The sequence below is a fragment of the Maylandia zebra genome, linkage group LG7, assembly GCF_041146795.1.
Source record: "Maylandia zebra isolate NMK-2024a linkage group LG7, Mzebra_GT3a, whole genome shotgun sequence".
NCBI classification, from domain to species: Eukaryota; Metazoa; Chordata; class Actinopteri; order Cichliformes; family Cichlidae; genus Maylandia; species Maylandia zebra.
The window spans coordinates 47,818,590-47,831,089 of record NC_135173.1 but is presented as its reverse complement, the minus strand read 5'-3'; the positions used below and the strand labels follow the sequence as shown (position 1 = coordinate 47,831,089).

General features: G+C 39.0%; 1 protein-coding gene across 3 annotated transcripts in view; it reads right to left on the bottom strand.

Moving 5' to 3' along the window:
* The window catches only part of rgs3a (regulator of G protein signaling 3a), a 121,574-nt gene that overhangs the window by 72,259 nt on the left and 36,815 nt on the right, over positions 1–12,500 (bottom strand). For 2 of the 3 annotated variants that reach the window (XM_012916698.5, XM_004537996.5), the window contains 4 exons: positions 11,858–12,189; positions 10,301–10,378; positions 7,441–7,552; positions 1,946–1,989 (listed from right to left, as the gene is read on the bottom strand). In XM_012916698.5, the coding sequence (XP_012772152.1) occupies positions 1,946–1,989; positions 7,441–7,552; positions 10,301–10,378; positions 11,858–12,189 (566 nt within the window). Of the gene's footprint in view, positions 1–1,945; positions 1,990–7,440; positions 7,553–10,300; positions 10,379–10,636; positions 10,755–11,857; positions 12,190–12,500 lie in introns of those variants that run through there. The other variant, XM_012916699.4, reaches the window with a different exon arrangement.

Below are 12,500 nucleotides of genomic sequence, written 5' to 3'. Positions count from 1 at the left end.
GGGATGAGGAAACTGGACAAATGGAGGACAAAACAAGAAGCAGCAGGCTTAAAAAAACACCATCTACAATAGTAGAGGACAGGCCACAAATACTTGGTGGCCTGTCTACATTTTTGATGATGGCTTTCTTTTAATCTTCAGTAACCATACAGCATACAGGAATGTGTACAGACATGTCTGTGTTCCTGACTGCTGACCTGGTAATTGTCAGATATTTCTTACAGTATCCTGTATTTGACATCTAACAAACAACTCCACTAGGGTGTGGTTTCCTTTTGGAAGTAGTTTCTTATTAAATAAAACAGAAATGCACTTTTAAAGTGTTCTTTTTCTCTCATTATTGATTTCTAAACAATGCCGAAAATAAATGTTTAAGTTGAACGCTCATTTTAACTACTGCTGATCACCGCTTCTGTTGATAAATAGCAAACAGTGACACACCTTTTGGCTGTTGTTTGTTGAACATTAATCATTCAACTTTGCAATGCATGTTCCTGCTCGGGAAACAAAATACATTTTTTTTAAATGATAAAATGGTTTCAAAGCACAAACCTAACCTTTGCTGTTGTGCTATCGAGCGACACCTCCATAAATCTCTATGAGTAACACTTCAGCATGCTAATGTTAATAGCTTAAGCATTTTGAGGCATACTTTTATGCTCTGCCAGATGACTTGCTGAAAAATCTGGATTAATCTGCAGTAAGGTTTCCAACGCTGAACATGTTTTTATATAAGTCTTCGAAACATTTGCATAGTAATGGAGCTGCATCATATTATTACGCTTAAGGGCTTCTTATAGTTGAATGCAAACAACAGCATAAGAGATGTGTGCACGTTGTGGAAGGGGAGGAGGTGAAACGGCGGATGATAGCAATTTGTAAAAGGTGATGAAAATATAATGTATGGCAACATTAAAAGCATAATGAAACCTGCTTTTTCATTTCCTTTCCGTGCACCTTGCAGCGTTAAAAAAAATGCAATCAAGTTAGCAAGAAGTGCGAGCAGGAGGGGCAGCTCAAGAAGAGGAAAGCAAATGACTGGCTACTTATTGTTCTTATTGCCCCTTGGGGATAAAAACGTCTTCTGATTTTGATTCTGATGGTAAGGTCATGTATAATAAAACTGAAAATTTGACTAATTATTGCTGTTAATTAGCAGCACTGATTAAAAAGTTCTAATTTTAAGCTCAGTAAGAGAAAAAAACTGATTGTGATTCACTAAATGAAATCTCACACAGGTATTCATGAATGTGATTTACATTATAAATATATATGAGCTCATTTCAGACCTCTGGGATTTTGTTATGGCCATGTTTTGTTTGTTTTTTAAACACTGGAAAACATTTAGCCTTTAGAGAGCCATTTTCATTTCAATGATAATGGCACCTTTCCTTTTATCTCAAAATGCCAGCCTGAGAGGTCTCACAGCAGATGCATGAAGTTATTATTATTTTTCTTTATAAGCGCACCCACACGAAGCAACAAAACAAATCACGATGTAAACAGAGAGACGCATCACGTTTGACGCATTAACGTGTTCGATGACGATTATGTTTATTTCTTAATATCTCAATAAAAAGCTATTTTCTACTGCTAACTTATTCATGAGGGGTCACCACAGGGGTAGCTTCGCATATATGATTTGGCAGATTTTCATCTAAGTAAACAATTTCAGTGTTTCCAGTAAGGGAACATATGTGAAAAATCACGTGTGAAGGAGTGAGGCCTGTGATGGAGTCAGAACTAAGGAAAACACAGGGAGAAAAAACTCTTTCATTAAAGTTATCTGCTAATCCTTCTTGCCTGAAATGTGATTTCCAGCGGAGCCAATAGCCCCTTCTGGCTCACAGACCAAATGGGCCGCTCTAGTTAAACCCTCCTTGGCGCTCTGCGTCTTTGCTAATTTTTCTTTTTCAAACACGCACATAAACACACTTTCTCTTACCTCCGTCATGTGAATAAGGTAGAATCTCAGTTCTTCAGCGTAATCTGCAAGACAAATTAAGGAAGACGATGATGTTAACAAGACTTTTTTTTTTGCCAAGCCAACTCTAGTGCGCTCTTTTTTGCTCGTTCGTGTCCTTCTTGTACACAAAGCAGCATTCCTGATTTCCGATTACGATACTGACAAAATGCTTTTTATTGATGGAAAGCTTTTACTGTACGTCAGCTTCATAGACATCCTCCCATATTTCACTGAGAAAGCCCTCTGTGAGACAGGCCTGTGTGTCTGGAGTCAAGATAAATGGTTGTAATCGAGTGAACGCACGCAGTCGAACTCAGACCCCCAGAATTTATACATCGTGGTTTAATGTTGTGTTTTGTTTCGCATAAGCAGACACACAGATCAACAAATCTATCCATCCACAGATCTATCTCTGTCTGTCTTACGAAGCCAAATAAGGTAATAAAGTCAAATTATTAAAAGATATTAATTGTTTATTAAGACATTAAAAATGAGTTTCACTTACTGGAATGTGTGTGTGATTTTATTTGATATGATTTTCATTTGATTGTTGTTGAGAATGACCAAATAACACTTTTATTCAAATGTCTCTGATGTTCACTGGCGCACTTTTTTTTATTAATTGAGCATGACCCATTGGAAATTAGTGGAAAATTGCTTGGATTAAAAAAAGAAAAAGAACCCAACCTTTCAGAGGAAATGTTCTAACTTCGACAGAAAGAAGATTAATACATAACAGTTTGTAACTGCACTGTCACAAACACTGATTTAAGTTTAACCCAACCAGCATATTTAATACTCCCCCGTGTCTGTTCATAAACTTACAAACAAGAGCAAGAAAGAGGAAAGAAATGTGTGATGCGCTGGTTGAAGACCAATCCCCTCTGGCTGCAGCAATGTTAGAGTTGCCAGAATGTTCCATCATAATTGCTTTTTGGATGGTCAAATCACACTTTGGGACTATGTGGGTTTGTGTCTGATGATTTCTGTTACTCTGTTTAACAAAACCAAATGAGACAGCTGTCAGCTGAGAAGAAGTGAGCAAGAAGCCAAAGTAGCAACCTCTCTTCACTTTCCGTTGAAAGAATTTACAATCAAAATGCCGTTTAAACGGGGATTTTCCTCCTCTTTATGATCATCTTTTCAGTTTTAACCCCCATTTAAGTTTAGTAGCTCAGATTACCTTTAAATACATTTAGAGGAGCACACCCTAACCAGAAAAACTGCAAAATACCGCAGGGCGATTGCTTGAGGAGGTAAAAGCCAATGTTTGTTTAGGCGACCCCTTGTGGCTTTAAAATCTCTAGTCATTTTTGGCTTTTTTTCAGGCAAACCACTATTCAAGCAGAAGATGTAACAAAGGACATACAGGAGAAGGTTTTAGCATGTGATCTGCATCTGTTATGCCCCAAGCCATAGTCTTTCCCCAAACCTAATCAAGTGGTTCTGAACTAAATCTCACCAGGACGTGACAACCAAAAATGATGAGTCAGCTACGGTCAAATATACACAGGAAGAAACCCCTGCTTATGTGCAGTTCGGTAATCTAAGAAATACAAAATGCCAGGTCCATAACCTACAACCTTCCTAAATGCTCTGTAGCAGAAAAACGTCTTATCATCTGTGTGAAAGCCGTATTTGCCAACCTGAGAAGACTGTATGGTGTTTTATGGTGTCATTGTGATGCAACAGTTTCTGTGAGGAAGTGTCATTTTTCAGTCCAACAACACTGAGAAACAGTATTCAAAACTTTATCTCTTCTCTGAAGCACAAATTGACACATGTTTTCTATACTTACAAGGCCATGTGTGAATCCAGATTCTGAATAGTGACAGTAGGAAACAACAACGGAGGCCCAAAACTCTTCCTGCTGCTTTTTTGTGTGTGTTTTGTTCTGTTTTTGGCTCTAATTTTTCTCCACATTATAATGAACCACTACAGTGTATAACCAAAGCCCGTGTGATGTGCAGAAGCATCAGCAGAGGTCACTGTTGGATATATTTCTGATGTCAAAAAGCAGAGTGCTGTCATACTGCACAGGATTGTAAAAAGCTAATAATATGAGTAAGGTTTAAGTTTTAAATTAGAGAATAATACCGATGGAGACATCCTGTAACAATTTAAAGATTTCTTAAAAGATAGAATTTTTTTAAACTTGTACTTAATTTCCAAAAAGTTATCATTTGAAATGGAAGTGGATCAAGAAAACCATGATACAATGCTGTCTGAGGTATAATACTTGCAGTTCTTTACAGTCACTCAAGTTTTCTCGTTAATCGACTGAAGAAAAAGATGAGATTACCTGGTACCAAGAAAGTAAAAGATAAAGAATTTTGGTTCAAGAGTCAGAAGGTTTCACATCATGGTGAGCGTTAGTCTTGTTAGCTTGTTTAGTGTAATAACAATATTTAGACTGACACAGTGTAATTTTGGCTTTACATGTGTTTTTTACTCTCTCATTGTTTCCCACGCTCCTCTGCCTAGTATTGGGGTGGCAGGAACACAGGAAAGCCCCTTTACTGAACGTGTACTGTGTACTTACACGCACACACACACAAATGCATAAAACACACCCTCACTGAAACAAACACAATCCCCCGGCGCCTCTTTCCTGAGTGACGCTGCTGAAGCAAAATAACAATGACAGGGTTCAGGGTGGAGATTTGTGTGTGTGCGTGTGTGTGTGTCCTCTCATGAAGAACACACAGACACGCAAACTCAATTGAATCCCCACCCTGCTGATCACTGATTGTTTGGGTGCAGGATGGAGGTCAGAACTGGACCAGAGGAGGAGCAGTGTCTACAGAGAAGAACAGCTCAGAAGTGCTACTAGTTTCAGTCAAATCCTATGACAATGCATTTCCAATGTAATGCTGCAATTAATAAAACTAGTTAATATGTCCTATTTCCGTTCATCCCTGTCAAAAAATGTGTCACAAATATTTCTGACTTAACAGCTTGTTAAAATGAAAGAATGATTTCAAAGTTTTTACCAAAACTTGTCAATAAAGGAGTGTAAAAGATGGAAGGACCTATATTAGTTCTAACAGTCAGAAATCCACAAATGCTCTGGCTTCAAAAAGAGATCTGGTTGTCCAGAAAACAATCCTGCTTCCCTCATAAATTATGACCTCAGTTAGCGCTTTTCTGAAGATTTGAGATATTTTTATAACAACGCATTGATCGAATTGATTGCAAAAAATACACAACAAAGCTGGCAAATGAATGTCAATGATGCTAAACTTCAAAACTATGGTCCACAAATCAGTGGATGACTTCATGAGCAAGTCCATTATTCAGTCCATTGTTACAACATGAAAAATAATTGACACAAACTCCATCGTAAAATCTCCTCCATAGTAGGCCTGATATCAGCCAATGACGAAACTGCCTACAAACTGCCAACAAAAACCAAGGAAACAATAGAGGCCGTCAGGAAACACACTCTGCATACACAGTGAGGACGTAGATTGTTGGTATTCACATGTCAGCTGACCTCACCTGGACCACGTGTATCTCCCATCAGGTGGGGACAGCCAAACAGAGGTTTTACTTCTAGAGGAAGTTAAAGCATGTTCGCCCCCCCCTAGCTGAACAGGAGAGAACAGAAAGGACCTACAACTGGTGGTGAAGGCAGCAGAGCACATCATCGGGATGACTCTCTACCCTCCCTCAGTGGCCAAAACCAAAAGACAGCCAGCTGTATCACATTGGACCACACCCACTCTAAACATCACCTATTCTTAACCCCGGCGTTCTGGGAAGAAAGTCAGATCAATCAAGTCCAAAACCAAAAGATTATAAAACATCTTTTTTCACTGGCAGTAAAAAGCACTGCCCCTCCTCCCCTCCTTACAGCTGTGGAGTAATAAATCTTTACCCAAAGAGCAGGAAGTGCAATTTTTAAAAACATGTCACTGTTATTCTGTATACACTACCTCACTGTGCTTACCTTTTGTCATGTTCACGCTATTGCATGTTTTTGTATTTTCATTGTTTTCATGAATAATGATGATAAAGACCTATTATATTTTAGATAACAAGTTTAAAAGGTTTTTAAATATTCGGTTTGATTTTACTCCATGTCCTATTATCTATTGTTATCTTTTTAATCTTCTTGTCTTAGGGGAATAAAACTCTAAAAATGAAAAAGTACAAGTAGTCCAAACTAAAAACTACAAAACTACAAAAACAAAGCAGTTAGGACTCAGAAATGATTAGATCCAATATACAGTTACTGTGAAAATACTGAAAGTGAGCTCTGATTTCTCTATAGAAAACAAAACTGTGAAAAATAATAAATAAATGAATAATTTAAAAAAGCTGGGTAGCCTTTTCAAGTTTATTCAACTAAAGGTCTTAAGATATGTATTGAAATCAACTCTTAGTGTGCTGTTTTACTAACATAAAACCATCTCTTTTGTCTTACTACAGCAGCCAAACAGATATGGCTTGTTGTGCCGGGAGAATTCAAACTTCAAATTCTGGAAGAAAGGAATCTGCTTCATTACTCTTTTATTAGTTTAGCTTTATTCTACTTAATTCTACTTAAGAAACAGCAACATTTCTTGTACTTTGTATACATGTACAATGCTGGTTCACACCTGCTTTAGTTACCGAGTGAAAACCAAGATTTTTGCACCCTGTTTTTACCTTCATGTTACTTTTCTTTTATTATAACTGTAATCATATTAGAAAGCGAGAACTCGTAATCCTCATTCTCTACATAATCATAGCAGTGCTTCTGTGGTTCTCTCAAGCCACCCTAAAACCTACATGGTGATTCCCCCACACTGATCTGGTACAGAACACACACTCTCCTTCTGACAGCCTTTCCCTTATTTTTTGTTATCACATTAACAGATCACAAAGCATAAAGCTTGCATTTTGGTTTAAACCCACTTCCGGAGCAGTCAGCTTGTCAGTACAGTTTCTTGCCCATGCACATGTCTAAGCAGCCCCCCCTCTCACCCGGCCCTGTCCCAGTAATGCCTCCTGACCCCATCCCTGTCCTCACCCGCTGCTCTAAACACAGATATTTACGCTGGGCCGTATTTATTTGATTTGTCTGTACTCTGCGTGGCCATGCTGGCCAAACTATTCTCTCCATAACAGCAGAGGAGATGATTGTTTACACCAAGGTGAAATAAAAAGACAAAGCAACAGGAAATTGGACCGTCTTTCCCTAAATATCCTTTGGTTAAACTCAGCTGAAAGTATTACTGCAGTCATAGCTCCCCGTGTTTATTTCTGGTTGCACAGCCTCTGTGTGCTACACTTCCTTTCTTACTCTGTGGTGAATTGTAAAGGTTTAGCTTTATAACATACACACACAGATTGCACACAGATTTTGGCTGTTATGGGACTGTTGAGAAATCTGTTAGTGCACAAAAGAAGAATTTTTTTCATCTATATAACCACCTCAACGTCTCAGACATCTATGAATCACGGTTCCCGTGTTTAGGCTTACATACCCTCCTGGAGTCGCAGCTGACGGAGGTACAGAGGACTCTGAAGTACATTACATCGGCCTGGCTCGCTTTCTCTCGTCACCAGCATTAGGTCGTTGTAGACAAACACAGTAACCTAAAAGACATGGAGGGGGGATATTAAAAAGAGAAGAATAGGACGTTGAAAAGAAGGGGATGGAGGGCAGAAGGTGGTGAAGGGGAACAGGATGTGAGAACTGGGGGTGGGGGCGCATTACATCTCAGATGATCTCACTTTGGCTTTCCACCTTACAAAATCAGCCTGCAACCCAGTTAACTACACGTACAGCACTGAATATTTGGCAGGTTTCACCCCCTGCAGTTTCCCCCCGAATCATGTCCTAGCACAGGAAATGCAGTTCACACATACAGAGCCCTGGTCACATGTATACATCCTCCCACACGGTGGTTTGGTGTCTGAATATCAACCATGCGTCTACACTGACGTAGTCCTAAATGTATCTTTTATTAACTGAATGAGGCATTTAATGACTATAAGAAACAATGAACACCTCTGTAGTTGTTTAAAACACACATACAGTTTCAAAAAGTCAAACGAACAGAGAATGAAAGAATGAAACCGAGGAAGAAATCAAGATAAACAAGTAGAAGATAAAAGAAAAAGAAAGAGAACACCTAAATTAAGGTAAAAAGACCTCTTACGTAAGCAGGTGCAAACATGCAGCTCAACACACATAAGCTGTAATCCGTGCAGATGGGCAACATTTGAAGACAATGCTTTTGCTTTGGTGGCCTCCTCTGAGGGATAAGATAGCAGAGGGTATTTCAGATGTAGCCAGCATGTGGTTAATGTGTGTGTGTGCGTGCGTGCGTGTGTGTGTCTGTGTGTGTCTGTGTGTAAATCTGAGTGGGTGGAAGAGAATGCTAGTAAGAGTGAAAAGTAAAGGACAAAGTGCATGAAAGCAGCAGTTTTCACACAGAGAAGCACACATGTTTAGTATGTATAACATTTGCGCAAACTTGTGCACAAAATCAAATATCCACTTCAAATATTTACATTTTCCACACATACTTGCTGTCCCAAAAAGCTCAATAATTCATGCAACAATTTTGTCTGATTAAGACTTCCATCCATTTTCTTAATCTCTTATCCTTGAGCACTTATGCATTAATATCCCAGCCCACACAAACGGAGAAGCGGGCGCACCCTTTACACTTCTATGTTAAGCAGAGCGAAGCATAACGTGGAGAAAAGCCAAGTGTAATGTACCTATACTGGAACGCAGGGTCTCAAACAAAAACATAACTCGCAATATACTCTTTACAGTTAAGTAAAGAATCTCATAAAACATAAATGTTCCATATAATGTTCAAGAATATACAGAACTAGCATGCTTTGTAAATCGAATAAGTTACATTTATTGATAATATATCTATCTATAATACAATACATCCTGAAAATCTGGTGATTTAATCAACTTGCATCTCTTATGTAAACGATTACAGTGAAATCCTGTTGTTTCACTTTGCACTAAATATAATGGTCCGCTTAGTCTTTGTGTTTGTCTATAGATGTTAAAGTGCTGCATGTTAGTTTGCCTCCCAGACTAAAAGAGCAAAAGCTGGAACAACACAGAGAGATCATTAAAAAAAAACAGCCTGTATAAAGTGGCAGAGTGGAGAGAAACTCCCTCTCGACAAACACTGCCTGCTAAATATTTGTTTTATCCATGACCCCAGAGAGAGTCCATTATTATACTTTGATGCCAGCAGTGGCTCCGCTTTACCGCGTATAGCTGAGATTATGTGACAGGGCCAAAGCTGAATTCAGCAGTGAAATAAGCTTTTCTTTTAGAGCCCACACAGACCTGTTTCACGTGCTTCTTTCAAATAAAACATTTGAAACACCAACTTAACACCTTAAATTTCCGAGGCATATCCACCTGTTTTTGGTGAACTAGTTTAAGGTTATTGCAGTGATGTCATCATCATCTCATCTGCGGAAACATTCAAAGCTTTTCCTTCCATGAATCTGCACTCTAATTGGGGTCATGCAAATGTGAGCCTTTTATAAGATTACATTACCAGATCAGCGATGAATATTTGGCATTTAATACGATCTTTACAGAATAACATTTCATACATATTACACAACAACATTTACAGACTATTTCTGAGACTTTACATACTTGTCACAGGGATAGGAATACTTTGAATTGATAGTATTTATAACATTTTTCAATAATGTACATTGAAAGCAATGTTTGATGCATAAAACACAATTTATCTGTCAGTCTGATCCTTGCTGCTCTCTTTCTTCATCTAGTATTGATTTTCTTGACTCATGTGGACAGCTCCAGTTCAGACAGCTCCTGCACTTCATTCCTCTCCTGAGATGTCGCTTTACACTTATACTTGCATGCTTTCACACACACATATATATATCTATATATAGATACATATACATATATAGCTATATATATATAAATATATACGAATATATATTTCGCTTAAATTCTGAATCAAGGCAGTGAGACGGCACTTTCACTTTGGCCAAATTAAAAAAACCACAAAGGAGGATGCACCAAACCAACTGAATGCTTGCCACTGGTCGGAGAGATCTTATTGTATCAGTGAAACGAAAGAGTTCTTTGAAATAGCGGCTTATGCATCTCAGAGACACCTTTAATGAAATCCTGCATAATGTTTTAGATGTTTTAATCAATAACTACATCCTTGGTCAGAACATTAAATTAAAATAAAAGCTTCAAGCGGGTGTTTTTAGGTTTGCAGACATAGACAGATTTTAATATGCATGAAAAATAATTAAATGCATTCATATGAGCACGGGCAAAAACAGACACTCTGTTTGATTGGCCCTTACCTTAAGAGAGTGGTGCTTGCTCTCATGTAGTATCATCTCTTCAGATATGATGAGTGTCCGGCTGCAGAGGTCAAGAGGCTGTAACAACAGAAAACAACAGGCTTCATGAAAAAATGAGGACGCAACATTACCGAATCGAGTTCTCATCCCGTTATTCATAACCAGCCGCTTTAGGGACATTAATGCTTGTAATATTGAGGTAAATAGTACTTGTAAAGTATTTTCCTTCTGCTTAGTATTAACCTAACCTCTTAAACATATGTTGAGCATTTTTCAACATAAAATCCAAAAATATAATATTGCATCTGTCATTTGTAAGCTGAAAAGCTGCAGTACCAAATCCATTTTGGCTCCCAAATCCAATCGATCTGCTTAAAAGCAAAAGCAGGTCTTTTCTATGGAGGGAAACGCCGCTGAAACTGATTCTGTCGAGACAGAAAGCAAGTTGCAACTGAGAGGCGGTATGTGCGGTTGAGCACGACAAGACAGTGACACTTAAAATGAAATAGAATGGCAACGTGGGAGGAGGGGACTTCCTCTCAAGTCCAGGGTGTGACAGAGGCCCAATTCAACATGTGCAACATTTGAATACCGTGTGAAACAGGGTCAGGGCTGCACATTTGTATACATGACTCTATATGAAGAAAGTAACAGCACAGTCAGTGTTTTTCAGAGTGTGAAAGTTTATCGCAGCTCAAGCTAGCTAAGCCAGTTGACATGTCAGTGCAGGCGCAAGAGTTATCTCACTGCGGTCAACACACTATAACGCACATGTGAAAAACTAAGCAGTTATTAAGTGATGATGCTTCATTTGACAGAAGCTGCCTCTTTGGAGTAGCCCCACTTAGATTTGCCGTTTTATTCTGAAGAAAGTGGATTTTGGAAGTAAGTGTTGAATTGGTCGCACAGAACTTTGACACTCTTTGATCCAAAATGTGTACAGAAAACATCTGCCTGACATCTCATACGGTAACACTACCGCTGTTAGTGCTATTGCCTAAAGACAGAAAAAAATATGTAGATCGAGTCTGTGTTACGTGTGAAAAGCTCACGGATGACTTGCAAAACACGAGAACCTCAGACATGAAGGTCAACATATTTCCTAACTGCAAACCTGAAATGTCTTGTTTCCTTTTGACACAAATGCGGAAGGGGAAATAAATCATATTCATCATACTTGGACAGCTTGTGAAAACTGTTTTTCAGAGTATCTCAGTGGCCTGTTTCGTTTGATACCACAGAACAGGTGCATCCACAGCTCAAGTCCAGACTGGGGCCTCTGCATATCATTCTCTGCCCAGTCCCTGCATATCTGGTCTTATACTCTCTACTGAAACAATGATAGCAGCAGATCATTCAAAAATTAGATCTATTCACTCTTTTGCCTTGGGTTCAAACGACTATAGATTGGTTCAGTAAAATCTCACTCTCAGCAGTAAGTATAAGTAGAACAGCAGGACTTCAGTGTATATAATACAGTGTCCAGTAAAACGTAGACAAAGAATAACAAACGATACGACCAAATCAAGATGTACAGGCACATAAAAAATGGTGTACCTGAACAAAGATGGGGAAGATAAGGATCTTGGGCGCCACTTTAACATATCCATAATTTGCGTGCGGAGCATGTGATCGGACAATGGTACAGTTCTGGTAGTTGGCGAAATTGGCATTCTGCTGTTGGTAGCTGGCTGCATTAGAGGAGGCAGGAGGCGCCTTTGATGTCTTCGAATTGTTAGATCGACGTAGGAAGCCGGTACGGCTGGAGAGACCAACACCGCCACCGCCGCCGCTGCCTCCGCCACCACCAACTCCACCCATACCTCCAGAAAAAGCACCACTCTGCGGCTGAGGAACAGGAGCCTGTCGGGTGGGGATTAACCTCGCAGCTGTGGGGCAAAAAAGAAAGTGAAGACACAGATTATGAACAGTACTTAAGATCGATACTGTTCCAAATATGATCCTATCTATGAAGGGTAAGATGGCGCTGGCAAGGCTGGCAGCCTTAATCCAATTTCACTCAGGATGAATAAAGTATTATCAATCAGTCAATCAATCCTCAATATGAAGATTGACGATGAAGGGAGTGCAAGAATGGAGACAGCAAGATTGTTCTGTTCGAAACAAACAAAATCCAACAAGAAGCACAAGAATATAATGCAAAGAAATAAGTAATGTAGAAAACATATTTTGGAGCAAT